The sequence below is a fragment of the Oncorhynchus masou genome, chromosome 30, assembly GCF_036934945.1.
Source record: "Oncorhynchus masou masou isolate Uvic2021 chromosome 30, UVic_Omas_1.1, whole genome shotgun sequence".
Lineage (NCBI taxonomy): Eukaryota > Metazoa > Chordata > Actinopteri > Salmoniformes > Salmonidae > Oncorhynchus > Oncorhynchus masou.
The window spans coordinates 50,978,812-50,997,514 of NC_088241.1; the positions used below are offsets into that span (position 1 = coordinate 50,978,812).

The following is an 18,703-nucleotide window of genomic DNA, read 5'->3' on the forward strand; positions in this document are numbered from 1 at the left end:
AAGAACAAAATTCAGAAATAGCGTTATAAATTTTCACTTACCTTTGATGATCTTCTTCAGATTGCACTCCCAGGAATCCCAGTTCCATAATAAATGTTAGTTTTGTTCGATAAAGTCCATCATTTATGTCCAAATACCTCCTTTTTGTTCACGCATTTAGTACAGTAATCCAAATGCACAGGCACTAGGTACAGACAAAGTCAAAAAAGTGTACAGTGGGGCAAAAATATATTTAGTCAGCCACCAATTGTGCAAGTTCTCCCACTTAAAATAGGTACACTTCAACTATGACAGATAAAATTAGAAAAAAAAATCCAGAAAATCACATTGTAGGATTTTTAATGAATTTATTTGCAAATTATGGTGGAAAATAAGTATTTGGTCAATAACAAAAGTTTATCTCAATATTTTGTTATTTACCCTTTGTTGGCAATGACAGAGGTCAAACGGTTTCTGTAAGTCTTCACAAGGTTTTCACACACTGTTGCTGGTATTTTGGCCCATTCCTCCATGCAGATCTCCTCAAGAGCAGTGATGTTTGGGGGCTGTTGCTGGGCAACACGGACTTTCAACTCCCTCCAAAGGTTTTCTGTGGGGTTGAGATCTGGAGACTGGCTAGGCCACTCCAGGACCTTGAAATGCTTTTTACGAAGCCACTCCTTCGTTGCCCGGGCGGTGTGTTTGGGATTGTAAATAAGAATTTGTTCTTAACTGACTTGCCTAGTTAAATAAAGGTTAAGCAAAGGTTAAATACATAAAAAATAAAACCTTCCTTCTCACTGAAAGAAGGGAGATGACTCTGCTGTTACCACAAGCTGCTTTGTCACCCTTCTTGTACATGACTACAATATCGTCATCCTTCCGTGCCTGTGAGATGGTTCAGACAGCCAGATGGCTTTGGTGAGGAGGTGGAATTTGGCACAAGAGGAGATATTGCTTAAGGATTTCAGCTGGGATGCCGTCTAGTCCAGCACCTTTCTTATCTTTTAGGATTTGAATCGTCTGGTGGACCTCAGAAAACTGTAGTGGGGTGTCGAGTTCATGAATGGTGGGGATGTGGGAGTGGGAGTGTGTACAGGATGAGCAGGTTTGTTGAGTTGGTGTGGTTAAGGAGGATTCCAAAGTGCTCTAACCATCTCTCTGGGATCCTCTGGTGGTCTTGAAAAGTGTGTTTCCATGGGCAGACCTGACCGAAGTGATGACTTGTTTTTGAGGGCCGTAGAGGGCTTTAACGGCAGCATAGAACCCTTGGGTGTTGTTTTTGTATGTTATACTTTTGATTTCATCAGATGTTTTGACCCTGGGAGAGGGAGGATTGGAAAATGGGGGTGTCTGGGTTGGACAGGAGGGCTTTGTGGCCTTGGCGTTTGTTTTGTAGGAGTGTATGAATGTCAGAAGCGTTCTCATCAATCCGGGAGGGTTGGGGGGAGTTTGGTGTAGAGGAGACGGCGCAAGTGATGATGGTGGAAGGGTTTTTAAGGGCATTACTGTTGAGTCGCTTATTCAAGGCCTTCCTTGGGTGGCGTGGGCAAATCTCAATTCGGAGCTTGGACCTAATCAAGCGGTGGTCAGTTCAGCATGGGTCAGTTCACTTAGTACCAGCTTTTGGTTGCACTGATGAACAATAATGTAGTCTAGGATGTGCCAGTGTTTGGACCACACAAACAAACACACACACAATCTCAGCTGCAGCTGCCTTAACTCTGTCACCACTGTTCTGCCATTATCCCATTATTTTGTAAATACCACTCCGGCCCTGAAGGCTTCCTTCCCAGAACCCCCTTCCAAGACCCCATTCCTAGACGGAAACTGAGTCTGTCCCGGTCTCCCTATCCGTGTGGTAAACCTCTCTGAACCTAATTTCAAGATGTGAACCCTGTCTATAGTGGGTGAGGTGTGTTTCCAGTTTGGGGTTAGGGTTAGTAGCAGGGTGAGGAGGGGAGATGTAAGGAACTGTTTTTATCAAGGTTGGGCAAAGCAAAGCCCACGGCAGATTGGAGACCATGAAGTAACAAATTCAAGAGGTGGGAAAGAGGGCGGAGAGGTCAGTGTCTTATGTTCTCTCTCTCTCTCTCTCTCTCTCTCTCTCTCTCTCTCTCTCTCTAAAATACATTATGTACAGCAATAGTTAAATAGGATAGGCCATGACTAGAATAATATACATACGAATGAAATGGGCAAAACAGTATGTAAACATTATTAAAGTGACCAGTGTTCTGTTATTAAAGTGACCAGTGTTCCATGTCTATGTACATATGCAGTAGCCTCTAAGGTGCAGGGTTGAGTAATTGGGTGGTAGCCGACTACTGACATTGAATAAAGTTCAGTGCACGGTACTGGGCGGAGGCCGGCTAGTGGTGACTATTTAACAGTCTGATTGCCTGGAGATAGAAGCTGTTTTTCAGTCTCTCGGTCCCAGCTTTGATGCACCTCTACTGACCTCGCCTTCTGGATGGTAGCGAGGTGAACAGGCCGTGGCTCGGGTGGCTGAGGTCCTTGATGAACTTTCTGGCCTTCCTGTGACACCCTCTGCTGTAGATGTCCTGGTGGGCAGGCAGTGCGCCCCCGATGATGCTTTGGGCAGAGCTCACCACCCTCTGGAGAGCCCTACGGTTATGGACGGTGCAGTTGCCGTACCAGGCGTTGATTCAGCCCAACAGGATGCTGCCAATGGTGCATCTGTGAAGGTTTGTGAGATTCTTAGGGGTCAAGACACATTTATTCAGCCTCCTGTCTGTTGGTGGACCATTTCAGATAGTCAGTGATGTGTGCACTGAGGAACTTGAAGCTTTTCATCTCCACTGCGGCCTCGTCGATGTGGATGGTGGTGTGCTCCCCCTGCTGTATCCTGAAGTCCACAATCAACTTTTTTGTTTTGTTGACGTTGTTTTCCTACCACCACTCCACCAGGGCCCTCACCTCTTCCCTGTAGGTTGTCTCGTCGTTGTTGGTAATCGAAGTCCAAGACCCAGTTGCACAGGGCGGGTTTCAGACCCAGGGCCCCGAGCTTAATGATGAGCTTGGGTACTATGTGGTTGAAGGCTGAGCTGTAGTCAATGAACAGCATTATTACATAGGTATTCCTCTTGTCCAGATGGGATAGGGAAGTGTGCAGTGCTATGGCAATTGCGCCGTCCATGGATCTATTGGTATGGTATGCAAATTGAAGTGGGTCTAGGGTGTCAGGTAAGGTGGAGGTGATATGGTCCTTAACTAGCCTCTCAAAGCACTTCATGATGACAGGCGATAGTCATTTAGTTCAGTTATCTTTGCTTTCTTGGGTACAGGAACAATGGTGGACATCTTGAAGCAACTGTAATCAGATAGTCACCCATAGTTGTGATACATGTAAAGGCTACCGATAAGTGATGTTACTCACAACTCCTTCATCATTGCTCCCGTTATGCCAGACGTAGACTACAAGTTGTAAAATAAAACAACACATCCTTGCGTCTATTCTGCTATTTGTACCCACCATGCAAAGACGCAGAATGATGAGAATATTTATTTCAGCGCAGGAAAGGAAGCGTAAACCGGGAAGAGGTATGTTTTTATGAGCCATCTGTCCTCTCTCCCCAGGATACTAGAGGCGGCTATTAATGAAGACAGACAGGCAGACAGACAGACAGCAGTATGTCACACACACTGCTTCTCTTCTCACAGCAGATATCATAGCTGTTCTGAGTTACAGTAAGCAGGCACCTGGGAGATGGATGGATAGTTAGCAGCAGGGCTGGCTGGGCTGGCTAACAGAACGGGTAGTGTCAGGAACCGCAGGGCCAGAGGTATACACACACCGTCACACATGTCTCTTAGTGCAGTGATATAAACACGACTGACTGTAATGATGTTAGGAGGCTCCAGTGACAAAGATCCCTATTACTCAACGTCAACACACACACACATACTCACACACCCACAATCATACACACACGTACACACACACACACACACACACGCACACACGCACACGTACAGACACGTACACGTAACGTATGTCCCCCATCTGCCTCCCTTCACACACACCCTCCAGACAGACACATTGATAAAACAACGGAGGAGAGGCTTAGGGGCAAGGGTTTAGGTAATGCTTTCACAAGCCACACAAATGGCCCCCTGACACTCCCCATTTTCCTCTGTCATCCCCCTCTCTCATCACCCTCTGTCGCCCCTCTCCCGGCCCTCTGCTTTTAACACCTAGAAAAATAACCAGGAGAGTCTAGGATGGAGAATGAATGAGACAGGAGATGCCTGAGTCCATTACTCAACTGTAGGCCTACACACACACACACACACACACACACACACGCACGCACGCACGCACAGCACTCACACAGACAGAGAGACTGGACAGAGACACACACACTGTATGTGCTGGACAGAAAGCCCAACAGCTTGTGTGTCTGAAGCAGTAAAGAACATATCCAACATCCTTATACTCTCAGCCGAACGCTGAACTGGCTGCGGTACGCATTATTCTGTTAGCAGCCTCTGGGCAGCTGTCTGTTAGAGAGGTTAGGAATTCTAATGTACCACAGCACATCCCGTTCCCCTCCCCTTTGTTCCTCTGCTCTTGTCCTCTCCATAATGCATATGAATGGTCCCAGCAGGAATGAGGCACTAATTGAATCCAATTTAGCGTTCCACATGCCACTCTACACGTTCCGATGATTTCTGCTGCGTTTTCAGTTTCCCTTAATTTTTTCCGGAAGAGAGGCGTTTGCGAGTGGAGCGATGTGTGACGGGGGTGTAGAGGAAGAGATACAGGCAATGATTCCAATTTTCTTCATCACTAATGTCATTTTATTAGTGTGCCCGGCTCGCCCTGAAATCATCTGGTGTAAAATGTCATTACAATACACAGGAGAACATTTGTCTGAACGTTTTAGGGGTAAATCAACATTTATTTGGGATATTTCCTACCTATTGAACCTGTTTATTTCGTGGCCCTCGGTCCATTTCTAATACATTCTCACACACTCACACTCATTACAAATTCACACTGTTTGAGGACAACTCACAACAACAAACACCCCCGTCCTGTTTACTGTTGCATGCTGGGTGTTGTTTTTGTCATCCTTGGGGAGAGACTGAAAGAGGTTAAATGAGTCTTCCCCTGTCCTATATGGCTATAAGTAAACTATGAAGAATAGGTTATCATTCCAGACTGGGCCCGTTGGCTCAACTTTGGCGAGCCATTGCTGAGAAGGAGGAAGTTGTATTGAAGACAGAGGCGGTTTGTTATGGCTGGGGCCGGGCCAGGTCCTCCTGATGCTTGATGGTGTTTAATATTAATGCGTGGCAGGCTGATGGTTACTAATCTAGACGGTGTGAAGTCAGAAAGGCGACGGGGATGACACTCTCATTCATCATCTCCGTGATGTAACCCAATCTGGATCCTCCTACTGTCTTTAACCTTGGACTCCTGTTCCTGGGCCCACGCTGGGAGAGAGATGGAAAGAGAGGGCGAAAGATATAGAGGGAAAGAGATATATATATATACAGTATCTCTCTCTCCATATATATATATATATAGAGAGAGAGAGAGAGAGAGAGAGAGAGAGAGAGAGAGAGAGAGAGAGAGAGAGGCCCCTCTGTCCAACCCCAGAATCACTGTGACAACCTGATGGATGAACAAAAGAGACTTTTATCTTATTTGGTCAAGGTCTGGCAGTCACTCAACTCAAGGCCTCACTCAGCATGAATAAGTAAGGAACTGGGAGAATGGCCGTCATATCAACTTCCACCCTCTAAACGACGCTGAGACGAAGACGATAGTGTAATTTAGTCCCCCGGTATCACTGCATCACCCTATCACTCCCTCCCACCTCTGCTCTCCTCTCGTTTTTATTCATCTGACTTGTCGTTATAAGCAGGTGCCGCTTGGATCGTTAGACATACTGAGGCTGCATGCACATCGGTATGTCATCATCACTAACAGTGCCCTGGAAAGCATGTATTTATGGCTTCCTGGGAGAAGGACCAGAGAGAGTGAGGGAAAGGAGAAATGAAAGGAGAGGGGGAAAACGGAGGAGAAAGCATGCAACAATGGTTCTCTATTAGAGAGAGACACATTAGATAATTAGACAACAAGGATGGAAAGGGGCTTTGTTGTGTGGGTCTGGGGTTTTCACTTTAACTATTGTAACAAACAGCCAGAGAGGAAGGCAGAGACCGACATCTCTCCTATTGCAGGTGGAGTGAACGTCAAATGGAAATGTCACTCAAAGTTGTGTATCATGTTTTTCCCATTATCATACCCTCACATGTCCCCCCTCCTTCTTTTTCCCCCACCATCCTTCCCTTCATCCATCCTCCTTCCCTTTCCCACCATCCTTCCCTTCATCCATCCTTCTTCCCTTCCCCACCATCCTTCCCTTCATCCATCCTTCTTTTCCTTCCTTCCATCCTTCCCTTCATCCATCCTTCTTCCCTTCCCCACCATCCTTCCCTTCATCCATCCTTCTTCCCTTCCCCACCATCCTTCCTTCCCTTCATCCATCATTCTTCCCTTCCCCAACATCCTTCCCTTCATCCATCCTTCTTTCCTTCCCCACCATCCTTCCCTTCATCCATCCTTCTTCCCTTCCCCACCATCCTTCCCTTCATCCATCCTTCTTCCCTTCCCCACCATCCTTTCCTTCATCCATCCTTCTTCCCTTCCCCACCATCCTTCCCTTCATCCATCCTCCTTCCCTTCCCCACCATCCTTCCCTTCATCTATACTTCTTCCCTTCCCCACCATCATTCCCTTCATCCATCCTTTTTCCCTTCCCCACCATCCTTCCCTTCATCCATCCTCCTTCCCTTCCCCACCATCCTTCCCTTCATCTATCCTTCTTCCCTTCCCCACCATCCTTCCCTTCATCTATCCTTCTTCCCTTCCCCACCATCCTTCCCTTCATCCATCCTTCTTCCCTTCCCCACCATCATTCCCTTCATCCATCCTTCTTCCCTTCCCCACCATCCTTCCCTTCATCTATCCTTCTTCCCTTCCCCACCATCCTTCCCTTCATCCATCCTTCTTCCCTTCCCCACCATCCTTCCCTTCATCCATCCTTCTTCCCTTCCCCACCTCCCTCCCCCTCTGTTATAAATCACATCTGATCAATGACCTTTTCTTCCTGTTTGCCACTTGCCACGTTCAGCACGTGGGTCTAATGGGACTGTTTCATAGTTCATATGTGATACCTGCTGCCCGTCAGCAGAAATGATGCTTGGCACAAACACCACGGGGTAAAGTCATCGTAGAATGTTAATAGGAATATACATTCATCTAGTTCTAAATCAATGTGTTTCCTCTCTGTTCTCCACGGGAATATCAAATTCAAATTCAGATTGTTTTATTAGCATGAAATGCAATTTGTAGATATTGCCAAAGCAGTATTGTGGTACAGCATTTCAGTAAATACAGTACAATTCTATAAGGATGATGAAATACAGTTAATTTCAGTAGTAATAATACTAGTACATATAATATTGTATTCATGTACAACACTACTGATGTTGTATTGTGTAATCTTCGGTCAAAACATTTAATTAGATAAAAATAAAATGACAAAAACAAATAGAAAGAGTATGTCTGATATATAATCAACAACGTGTACATGGATGATGGTTCCACTATGTATTAACAGTAAGTTATATACAATGTAAATAATGAATGTTCATGGGATGTCCCTCAGACTATGGCATCCATATCTGGCAGTAATATTTGCAGTTTCTCCCTCACCCAGAATAATTCCCAGCTTTATGTCATTAGTAAATGCACAGAAGATGGGAATTGATTGAGATATTTTCTTTAAAAAGATGATCTTATTTGGGAGTATTCCTCACAGTAGAGGAAAAAGTGCATCTCTGTCTCTGCCTCCCCTGTCGTGCAGTGACCAAATAGACGCTGCTCTTTGCGTAGCCATGTCTTTTTGTGATTCCCTTTTTCTATAGCCAATTGGTGGTCACTGAGCCTGTACTTGGTCAGGATCTGTCTCTGTTTTGTGTCTCTGATAGAGTGCACTCTTAGAAAAAAAGGTGCAATCTAGAATAGGGTTGTGGAGGTCACAAACGTTTGTCAGCCAGTGGTTGTCAAGCAAATAACTGTTGGTCTCACGGTAATTTACTGTTAATTAATATTAACACATTTAGCATCTCCTGGCTTCCACACAAGTCACTGATGCAGACCTTTGGAACATCTACATTTTAACAAGTCTAATAAATCCATGTAATATAGTCTACACCTTCACAATAAATCCATTATTTATTTTAGACAGGTCTAAAGAAGCATGATTAGAAACTGTAGTCTATTTCAGAAGAACAGAGTAGCATACTCTGAGTTGTCCTTATCTTAGGTCCTGATCTGGCAATGCCAAATGGCTGTGGACTATACTAGTTCATTTAGCAGACAAGATTTGCTTAGAATTGTGTGTAGTTAATCCGACCCTCTCTGCCTAGTCATCGCCATTTTACCTGCTGTTGTTGTGTTAGCTGATTAGCTGTTGTTGTCTCACCTGTTGTTTTAGCTAGCTCTCCAAATCAACACCTGCGATTACTTTATGCCTCGCTGTATGTCTCTCTCAAATGTCAATATGCCTTGTATACTGTTGTTCAGGTTAGTTATCATTGTTTTAGTTTACAATGGAGCCCCTAGTTCCACTCTTCATACCTCTGATACCTCCTTTGTCCCACCTCCCACACATGCGGTGACCTCACCCATTACAACCAGCATGTCCAGAGATACAACTTCTCCTATCATCACCCAGTGCCTGGGCTTACCTCCGCTGTACCCTCACCCCACCATACCCCTGTCTGCGCATTATGCCCTGAATATATTCTACCATGCCCAGAAATCTGCTATTTTTATTCTTTGTCCCCAACGCACTAGGCAACCAGTTTTGATAGCCTTTAGCCGAACCCTCATACTACTCCTCCTCTGTTCCGCGGGTGATGTGGAGGTAAACCCAGGCCCTGCATGTCCCCAGGCACCCTCATTTGTTGACTTCTGTGATCGAAAAAACCTTGGTTTCATGCATGTCAACATCAGAAGCCTCCTCCCTAAGTTTGTTTTACTCACTGCTTTAGCACACTCTGCCAACCCTGATGTCCTTGCCGTGTCTGAATCCTGGCTTAGGAAGGCCACCAAAAATTCTGGGATTACCATACCCAACTATAACATTTTCTGTCAAGATAGAACTGCCAAAGGGGGAGGAGTTGCAGTCTACTGCAGTCTACTGCAGAGATGTCATACATAATGTCATACTTTCCAGGTCCATAACCAAACAGTTCGAACTACTAATTTTAAAAATTACTCTCTCCAGAAACAAGTCTCTCACTGTTGCCACCTGCTACCGACCACCCTCAGCTCCCAGCTGTGCCCTGGACAACACATTTGTGAATTGATCGCCCCCCATCTAGCTTCAGAGTTTGTTCTGTAAGGTGACCTAAATTGGGATATGCTTAACACCCCGGCAGTCCTACAATCTAAGATAGATGCCCTCAATCTCACACAAATCATCAAGGAACCCACCATGTACAACCCTAAATCTATAAACAAGGGCACCCTCATAGACGTTATCCTGACCAACTGGTCTCCAAATACATCTCCACTGTCTTCAACCAGGATCTCAGCGATCACTGCCTCATTGCCTGTATCCGCCAGGGGTCCGCAGTCAAACGACCACCCCTCATCACTGTCAAACGCTCCCTAAAACACTTTTGCGAGCAGGCTTTCTAATCAACCTGGCCCGGGTATCCTGGAAGGATATTGACCTCATCCCGTCAGTTGAGGATGCCTGGTCATTCTTCAAAAGTAACTCCCTCACCATCTTAGATAAGCATGCTCCATTCAAAAAAATGCAGAACTAAGACCAGATATAGCCCTTGGTTCACTCCAGACCTGACTGCCATCGACCAGCACAAAAACATCCTGTGGAGGACTGCAAGAGCATTGAATATGCAACTGTTCAGGGAAGTCAGGAACCAATACACGCACTCAGTCAGGAAAGCAAAGGCCAGCTTTTTCAAGCGGAAATTTGCATCCTGTAGCTCTAACTCCAAAAAGTTTTGGGACACTGTAAAGTCCATGGAAAACAAGAGCACCTCCTCCCAGCTGCCCACTGCACTGAGGCTAGGTAACACTGTCACCACCGATAAATCCATGATAATCGAAAACTTCAACAAGCATTTCTCAACGGCTGGCCATGCCTTCCTCCTGGCTACTCCAACCTCGGCCAACAGCTCCCCCCCGCAGCTACTCGCCCGAGCCTCCCCAGCTTCTCCTTTACCCAAATCCAGATAGCAGATGTTCTGAAAGAGCTGCAAAACCTGGACCCGTACAAATCAGCTGGACTTGACAATCTGGACCCTCTATTTCTGAAACTATCCGCCGCCATTGTCGCAACCCCTATTACCAGCCTGTTCAACCTCTCTTTCATATCGTCTGAGATCCCCAATGATTGGAACGCTGCCGCAGTCATCCCCCTCTTCAAAGGGGGAGACACCCTAGACCCAAACTGTTACAGACCTATATCCATCCTGCCCTGCCTATCTAAGGTCTTCGAAAGCCAAGTCAACAAACAGATCATTGACCATCTCGAATCCCACCGTACCTTCTCCGCTGTGCAATCTGGTTTCCGAGCCGGTCACGGTTGCACCTCAGCCACGCTCAAGGTACTAAACGATATCATAACCGCCATCGATAAAAGACGTACTGTGTACTGTAAAATACTCTGCAGCCGTCTTCATCGACCTGGCTAAGGCTTTCGACTCTGTCAATCACCATATTCTTATCGGCAGACTCAGTAGCCTCGGTTTTTCTAATGACTGCCTTGCCTGGTTCACCAACTACTTTGCAGACAGAGTTCAGTGTGTCAAATCGGAGGGCATGTTGTCCGGTCCTCTGGCAGTCTCTATGGGGGTGCCACAGGGGTCAATTCTCGGCCGACTCTTTTCTCTGTATATATCAATGATGTTGCTCTTGCTGCGGGCGATGATCCACCTCTACGCAGACGACACCATTCTGTATACTTCTGGCCCTTCCTTGGACACTGTGCTACCTAGGTGTTGCTATACTTTATCTTGGCCAGGTCACAGTTGTAAATGAGAACTTGTTCTCAACTAGCCTACCTGGTTAAATAAAGGTGAAATTTAAAAAAATGTTTAAAAAATATCCGTTCTTATAATTATAATTCTATGTCTGTCCATCTGTCTCTCTCCCTCTCCCTCTCTCACTCTCTCCAGGAGTACCAGTCGTGTAACACACTCCCGTGTCCAGACCTGAAGAAGACCACCCCTTGGACCCCCTGGACGCCGGTCAACATCTCGGACAACGGCGGTCACTACGAGCAGCGGTTCCGGTACACCTGTAAGGCCCGCGTCCCGGACCCTGCCCTGCTAGAGGTGGGCCGACAGAGGATAGAGATGAGGTACTGCTCCAGTGATGGCTCCACTGGATGCTCTACTGACGGTGAGTGGAACACTTCATAGTCAACAGAATAAATAAATGGGGGAGATATTCTGTCAGGTGGTGACGGAACTCCCAACTGACACTAGTTCTTCAACTGAACCTGCACATTCTTTTACTTCTCTCTGACTACTCTCTCTTCCCTCACTTCACCTCCAGTCTGTTCCCTCTCACTCACTATCTCTCCATTTATCGCCATCCCTCTTCATCCTTCTCTCTGTCCCTCTAGGCATGTTAGTCGGCTTTCACTCTCACAATCTCTCCCTCCCTCTCTCTCTCTGTCTCTTAGTAGTGTTATCTTAATCGGCTGAAGTGTTTTCAGTCCCGGGCTGATTCCTTCAACGCTTCCAAACTTCAAACGTGTTAATGAACTTCCACAATGAAAATTCACAGAGCTACTTAACAGTTTGGTGCTGCTAATTTTAGCATCCTCGCATCAGCGCCACTATGGATCCAACTCCCCACTCTCTCCCCCTCTCACTTCTCCCTGACAAGCACCATTGTGGCTCCAATTCCCCAGGTTCTCACTCTCATTCGCCTCAGCTGATACCACAGAGTCTGACTCTTCCATCTTAGAGTAGAGAGTCGTAAACACCAACAGGCTGCTAATTGACATGTTGTTTAGGAGGGGTCCAACCATTAAAGGGAGAGAGGGAAGAAAAGAAGGAGGGAGGGAAAGGGAGGGAGGGAAGGAGGGACAGCAGAGCAATATAGTGGCTTGGGTTACAGATGTACCAGTTAAAGTTTGTTTATTGAGTTGCTCGCAGCCCCAATGGGAGGAGGATCACTTTTTAAAGCTTTAGCGCTTTGCACACACACACACTCGCACACACACTCGCACACATACCGCAAGTTCATCAATGGGTGGGCACCGGAAAGAAAGTTAAGACTTACTAACTTTAGTCTCTCTCTCTTTACTCTGATTGCCTTCTGAAGTTAATGACTGTGGAGGTTTTAATGAACTGACATGGTGGCAGTGTTAACGTTGATTCACAGCCTTATGAGGAGCAACAGACAGACATCTAACAGGTTTTATCAACAAAGAGCCATGTGTTAATGGTCTGTCATCGTTCTAATTTAAAAGTGGAGGTGACAACATGTGATTCAGTCAAGGAGAATAGTCTTTCCTTTCTGAACGCATTCAGTGTAAATGAAGAATCCATAGAATCTAACCACTTCTGGGAAAATTGGAAAACTAAACGAACAACATCACGAAGAGTTATCTATCCAAAATGGAGATGTATGGATAAACCACTTCTCCAATCTTTTTGGCTCTATAACAAATAACAAACAGCAAAAACATATATATGATCAAATACAAATTGTAGAATCAACTATTAAACACTGGATTTCCCAATTACATTGAATGAACTACAGGACATAATACAAACCCTCCAACCCAAAAAGGCTTGTGGAATTGATGGTATCTTAAATTAAATTATAACATTTACAGACCTCAAATTCCAATTGGTTATACTTAAACATCCTCCTCAGCTCTGGTATATTTCCCAATATTTGGTAACAAGGACTGATCGCCCCAATCTTCAAAAGTGGAGACAAATTTGACCCGATTAACTACTGTGGGATATGCGTCAACAGCAACAGTAGGAAAATCCTCTGCATTATCATTAACAGCAGACCTGTACATTTCCTCAGCGAAAACAATGGACTGAGCAAATGTCAAATTAGCTTTTTTCCAAATTACCGTACGTCAGACCACGTATTCACCCTGCACAACCTAATTGACAAACAAACAAACCAAAACAAAGGCAAAGTCTTCTCATGCTTTGCTTATTTCAAAAAGGCTTTTGACTCAATTTGGCATGAGGGTCTGCTATACAAATTGATGGAAAGTGGTGTTGGGGGTAAAACATACACCATTATAAAATCCATTTACACAAACAACAAGTGTGGGGTTAAAATTGGCAAAAAACACACACATTTCTTTCCACAGGTCTGGGGGTTGAGACAGGAATGCAGCTTAAGCCCCAGCCTCTTTTCAACATATATTGGCGAGGGCACTAGAACAGTCTGCAGCAGCCGGCCTCACCCAACTAGAATCTGAAGTCAAATGTCTACTGTTTGCTGATAATCTGGTGCTTCTGTCCCCAACCAAGGAGTGCCTACAGCAGCACCTAGATCTTCTGCACGGATTCTGTCAGACTTGGGCCCTGACAGTAAATCTCAGTAAGACAAAAATAATGGTGTTCCAAAAAAGGTCCAGTTGCCAGGACCACAAATACGAATTCCATCTGGACACCGTTCCCCTAGAGCACACAAAAAACTATACATACCTCGACCTAAACATCAACGCCACAGGTAACTTCCACAAAGCTGAACGATCTGAGAGACAAGGCAAGAAGGGCCTTGTATATCATCAAACGGGACATATTATTTGACATACCAATTAGGATCTGGCTAAAAATACTTGAATTAGTTATAGAACCCATTGCCCTTTATGGTTATGAGGTCAGTGGTCCGGTCACCAACCAAGAATTCACAAAATGGGACAAATACCGAATTGAGACTCTGCATTCTGCAAAAATATCCTCTGTGTACAATGTAAACACCAAATAATGCATGCAGAGCAGAATTAGGCCGATACTCTCTAATTTTCCAAATCTAGAAAAGCGCTGTTAAATTCTATAACCACCTAAAAGGAAATTATTCCCAAACCTTCCATAACAAGGCCATCACCTACAGAGAAATGAACCTGGAGAAGAGCCCCAAAGCAAGCTGTTCACAATTAGGCCCAACCAAATCATGAGAAAACAAGAAGATAATTACTTGACACATTGGAAGAATTTACAAAAAAACAGAGTGTGCAGTGGCAGAATACCTGACTCAAATATAAGGAAATCTTTGACTATGTACAGACTCAGTGAGCATGGTCTTGCTATTGAGGAAGGCTGCTGAAGCCTGTCTTCTCTTGAGAGCCAGGTCTGACTATGTGCACACTGCCCACAAAATGGGGTGGTAACTGAGCTGCATTTCCTAACCATTTCCTAAGAGACACAGAGGGAGAGACACAGAGGGAGAGACACAGAGAGAGAGACACAGAGAGAGAGAGTTACAAAAGGAGGGTGAGAGACAGAATGAGGGACAGAGAGAGACAGAGAGAGAGAGAGAGAGAGAGAGACGCTGAGAGAGAGACGCTGAGAGAGAGACACTGAGAGACATAGACAGTGAGAGACATAGACAGAGAGAGAGAGAGACATAGACAGAGTGAGAGAGAGAGACAGACAGTGAGTGAGAGAGAGAGACAAAAGGAGGGTGAGAGGGAGAGAGAGAGAGAGAGAGAGATACAAAAGGAGGGTGCGAGAGAGGGATACGAAAGGAGGGTGCGAGAGAGGGATACAAAAGGAGGGTGCGAGAGAGGGATACAAAAGGAGGGTGCGAGAGAGGGATACAAAAGGAGGGTGAGAGAGAGAGTTACAAAATGAGGGTGAGAGAGACAAAAGGAGGGTGAGAGAGAGAGACAAAATGAGGGTGAGAGAGAGACAAAAGGATGGCGAGAGAGAGACAAAAGGAGGGTGAGAGAGAGACAAAAGGAGGGTGAGAGAGAGACAAAAGGAGGGCGAGAGAGAGACAAAAGGAGGGTGACAGATTCAGTGCTTTGGCAGTGAGGAAGATGGATTCAATGACCCACTTCCTCATTATCACACTCCACATCCATCCATCCAAAGAGTGCACCGTGTGTGTGACAGATAGTGTGTGTGTGCATGTGATCATCCATACGTAGCCCGATCATCCCAATGACATATTCCTTTTGACCCAGGGTCAGTAGTTATCATATAAGGAGGCCGTCCTGAAGTAATCACCTCCATACTGAAGCTGTGTATTGATGTCTGCCACGGTGTGTGTGTGATGAAGCCACAAAGCCAAAGATCCCTCAGTCCCCCTCTATCCTCCAGAGATGATGAGAGCCCAGTGGGAATGGACCGTACTGTCACCCAATGAAGATTTACAGTTAGCAGCGGGCTATTCGCTATCGATTTGAGTCCACACGCACACACAAACACATCCTAGCCGGTCATAAGAGGACGGTGATAAAGCAGGCTGATAAAGTGTGTGTGTGTGTGTGCCTACATTTGTGCATTTACTGTGTGTGTGTGTGTGTGTCTTCTGAAATACAGAAGCATCTAGACATGATCACAGTAGATAGTAAACCTCAGAGACAGATAGCGTGTCGCCATACGTAGCCAGAGACTGAGACTGTGATGATACATGCCTGAACTCTCACACTTTTGATAGACTTCAACAGCTGCAAATGATCGAGATATCAAAGTGTCACCAATAGAGATCCTATTAAATTAACAAAGTATTCTAATTCCTAATTCTATAGTGTCACCAACAAAAACGCAAACAATAGGTTTATAGCAAATTCCATTTTTTTTTTGCAAATTATTTTGACAAATTATTCAAAAATTAACATTTGAAATGTCTTAAGTATAAGTCAATAACTATTCAACCCCTTTGTTATGGCAAGCCTAAATAAATTAATAATTTGCTTAACAAGTCACATAATAAGTTGCATGGACTCACTCTGTGTGCAATAATTATGTTTAACATGATTTTGAAATGACTACTTCATCTCTGTACCCTACACATACAATTATCTGTAAGGTCCCTCAGTCAAGCAGTGGATTGCTAACACAGATTCAAACACAAAGACCATGGAGGTTTTCTAATGCCTCGCTACTATTGGTAGATGGGTAAAAAATTAAAAATAAAGCAGACATTGAATATCCCTTTGAGCATGGTGAAGTTATTAATTACATTTTGGATGGTGTATCAATACACCCAGTCACTACAAAGATACAGGCGTCAGAGATACAACTCAGTTGCCAGAGAGGAAGGAAACCGCTCAGGAATTTCACCATGAGGCCAATGGTGACTTTAAAACAGTTACAGGGTTTAAATTGTCTGTAATGGGAGAAACTGAGGATGGATCAACAACATTGGGACACTGGGAGATTAATTCACCTTTCAGCAGGACAATAATCTAAAACACTTTGCCAAATCTAAACTGGAGTTGCTTACCAAGAAGACAGTGAATGTTCCTGAGTGGCCGAGTTACAGTTTTGATTTAAATCTACTTGAAAATCTATGGTATGACCATAGCAATGATCAACAACCAATAGACAGAGCTTGAAGAATGTTGAAAAGAATAATGGATAAATGTGGCACAATCCAGGGGTTGAAAGCTCTTAGAGACTTAACCAGAAAGACTCACAGCTGTAATCGCTGCCAAATGTGATTCTAACATGTATTGACTCAGGAGGTTGAATAATTTTCTAATCAAGATATATTATTGTTTTTTAAATTTGGTTTATTCTCCAAATATTCAAATTTTTCTTCCACTTTGACATTACAGAGTATTTTGTGTAGATCGTTGACAAAAAATGACAATTACAAACATTTTAATTTCACTTTGTAACACAACAAAATGTGGAAAAACTCAAGAGGCGTGAATACTTTCTAAAGGGACTGTAATTAATTGTAAGGACTGGAAATCTGATAGACTTTGATTTTTAATGTAAAACTACAGCCTAATCATTTTATTCTCTGTATTGAAGTAGAAAGCAATGGGTCAGAAGCCTACATAACCCATAAAGTAAAATGCAGCATCCGTTTATGGCCAGCTATGTAAACTCTAACATTTATGGGCTATCAGAAATGATAGACATTTGTAATGATGTTCATTATATGAATCGTATACTATATATCATATTTCAGTTGCTGTATTCAACACAATCGACACAAAGATCCATGCAATCCATCACACATTTTTGATATAACTGTTTAATTCTGTGCTTATATACAGTACATGTGGACACCTGCTTGTCGAATATCTCATTACAAAATCATCCGCATTAATATAGAGTTGGTCCCACCCTGTGCTGCTATAACAGCCTCCACTCTTCTGGAAAGGCTTTCCACTAGATGTTGGAACATTACTGCGTGGAATTGCTTCCAGTCAGCCACAGGGGCATTGTTGAGGTCGGGCACTGATGTTGGTAGATTAGGACTGGCTGGCAGTTCGTGTTCCAATTCAAATCAAATCAAATTGTATTTGTCACATGCGCCGAATACAGCAGGTGTAGACCTTACAGTAAAATGATTACTTACAAACCCTTAACCAGCAATGGAGTTTTAAGAAAAATACCTAAAAAAATGAAACAAATGAAAGTAACAAATAATTAAAGAGCAGCAGTAAAATAACAATAGTGAGGCTCTTTACCGTCCTTCGGATGGGACGTTAAACAGGTGTCCTGACTCTCTGTGGTCACTAAAGATCCCGGTGTTGTGGCTAAATCGCCAATCTGGTCTTCATACCATCATGCCCACCTACTCATCTCCAGTTTACAATTGGCTCTTTTATCCCCCCTCCTCTCCCATGTAACTATTCCCCAGGTCGTTACTGTAAATTAGAATGTGTTCTAAGTCAACTTACCTGGTAAAATAAGGGTAAAATATATATTTTTTTAATAAAATAAATACAGCCGGTAACGGTACAAAGTCAATGTACGGGGGCACCTGTTAGTATTTACATGTAGGTGGACTTATGCATAGATGACAACAGAGAGTAGCAGTGGTGAAAAGAGGGGGAGAGGGGCAATGCAAATAGTCTGGGTAGCCATTTAATTAGATGTTCAGGAGTCTTATGGCTTGGGGGTAGAAGCTGTTTAGAATCCTCTTGGACCTAAACTTGGCACTCCGGTACCGCTAGCCGTGCGGTAGCAGAGAGAACAGTCTATGACTAGGGTGGCTGGAGTCTTTGACAATTTTTAGGGCCTTCCTCTGACACCGCCTGGTATAGAGGTCCAGGATGGCAGGAAGCTTGGCACAGTGATGTACTGAGCCGCACGCAATACCCTCTGTAGTGCCTTGCGGTCAGAGGCTGAGCAGTTACCATACCAGGCAGTTATGCAACCAGTCAGGATGCTCTTTCACCCCCTCTGTTTCTCTCCGGCTACACTTGACTATTGGGACTTCAATCCCTTAATCATACGTACACTAAACCAGGATTACATGTTAAATAACTCACACATCTACAATTGATCTGAGATAAAGCAGTCTTTCATTAGAACACTCTGTCTCAGCAGATGGATAATAGATCTGTTAACCTCTATACAAAAAAACTCTTTACAAAGTCACTTCCTTGTACCTGTCTTACCTCTGTCGACCTCAGACAAAAGTAAATACAAAGTCCCCTGGTAATTAGCCCTCATCACTGGGTGTTAG

The 18,703-nt window shown here is 44.4% G+C and overlaps 1 protein-coding gene across 2 annotated transcripts in view; it reads left to right on the forward strand.

Annotated features, from left to right (window-relative positions):
• sema5a (sema domain, seven thrombospondin repeats (type 1 and type 1-like), transmembrane domain (TM) and short cytoplasmic domain, (semaphorin) 5A) overlaps window positions 1–18,703 on the forward strand; it is a 209,735-nt gene that overhangs the window by 169,269 nt on the left and 21,763 nt on the right. For both annotated transcript variants that reach the window (XM_064949247.1, XM_064949248.1), the window contains exon 16: window positions 11,233–11,458. In XM_064949247.1, coding sequence (XP_064805319.1) covers window positions 11,233–11,458 — 226 coding nt within the window. The remainder of the gene's footprint in view (window positions 1–11,232; window positions 11,459–18,703) is intronic.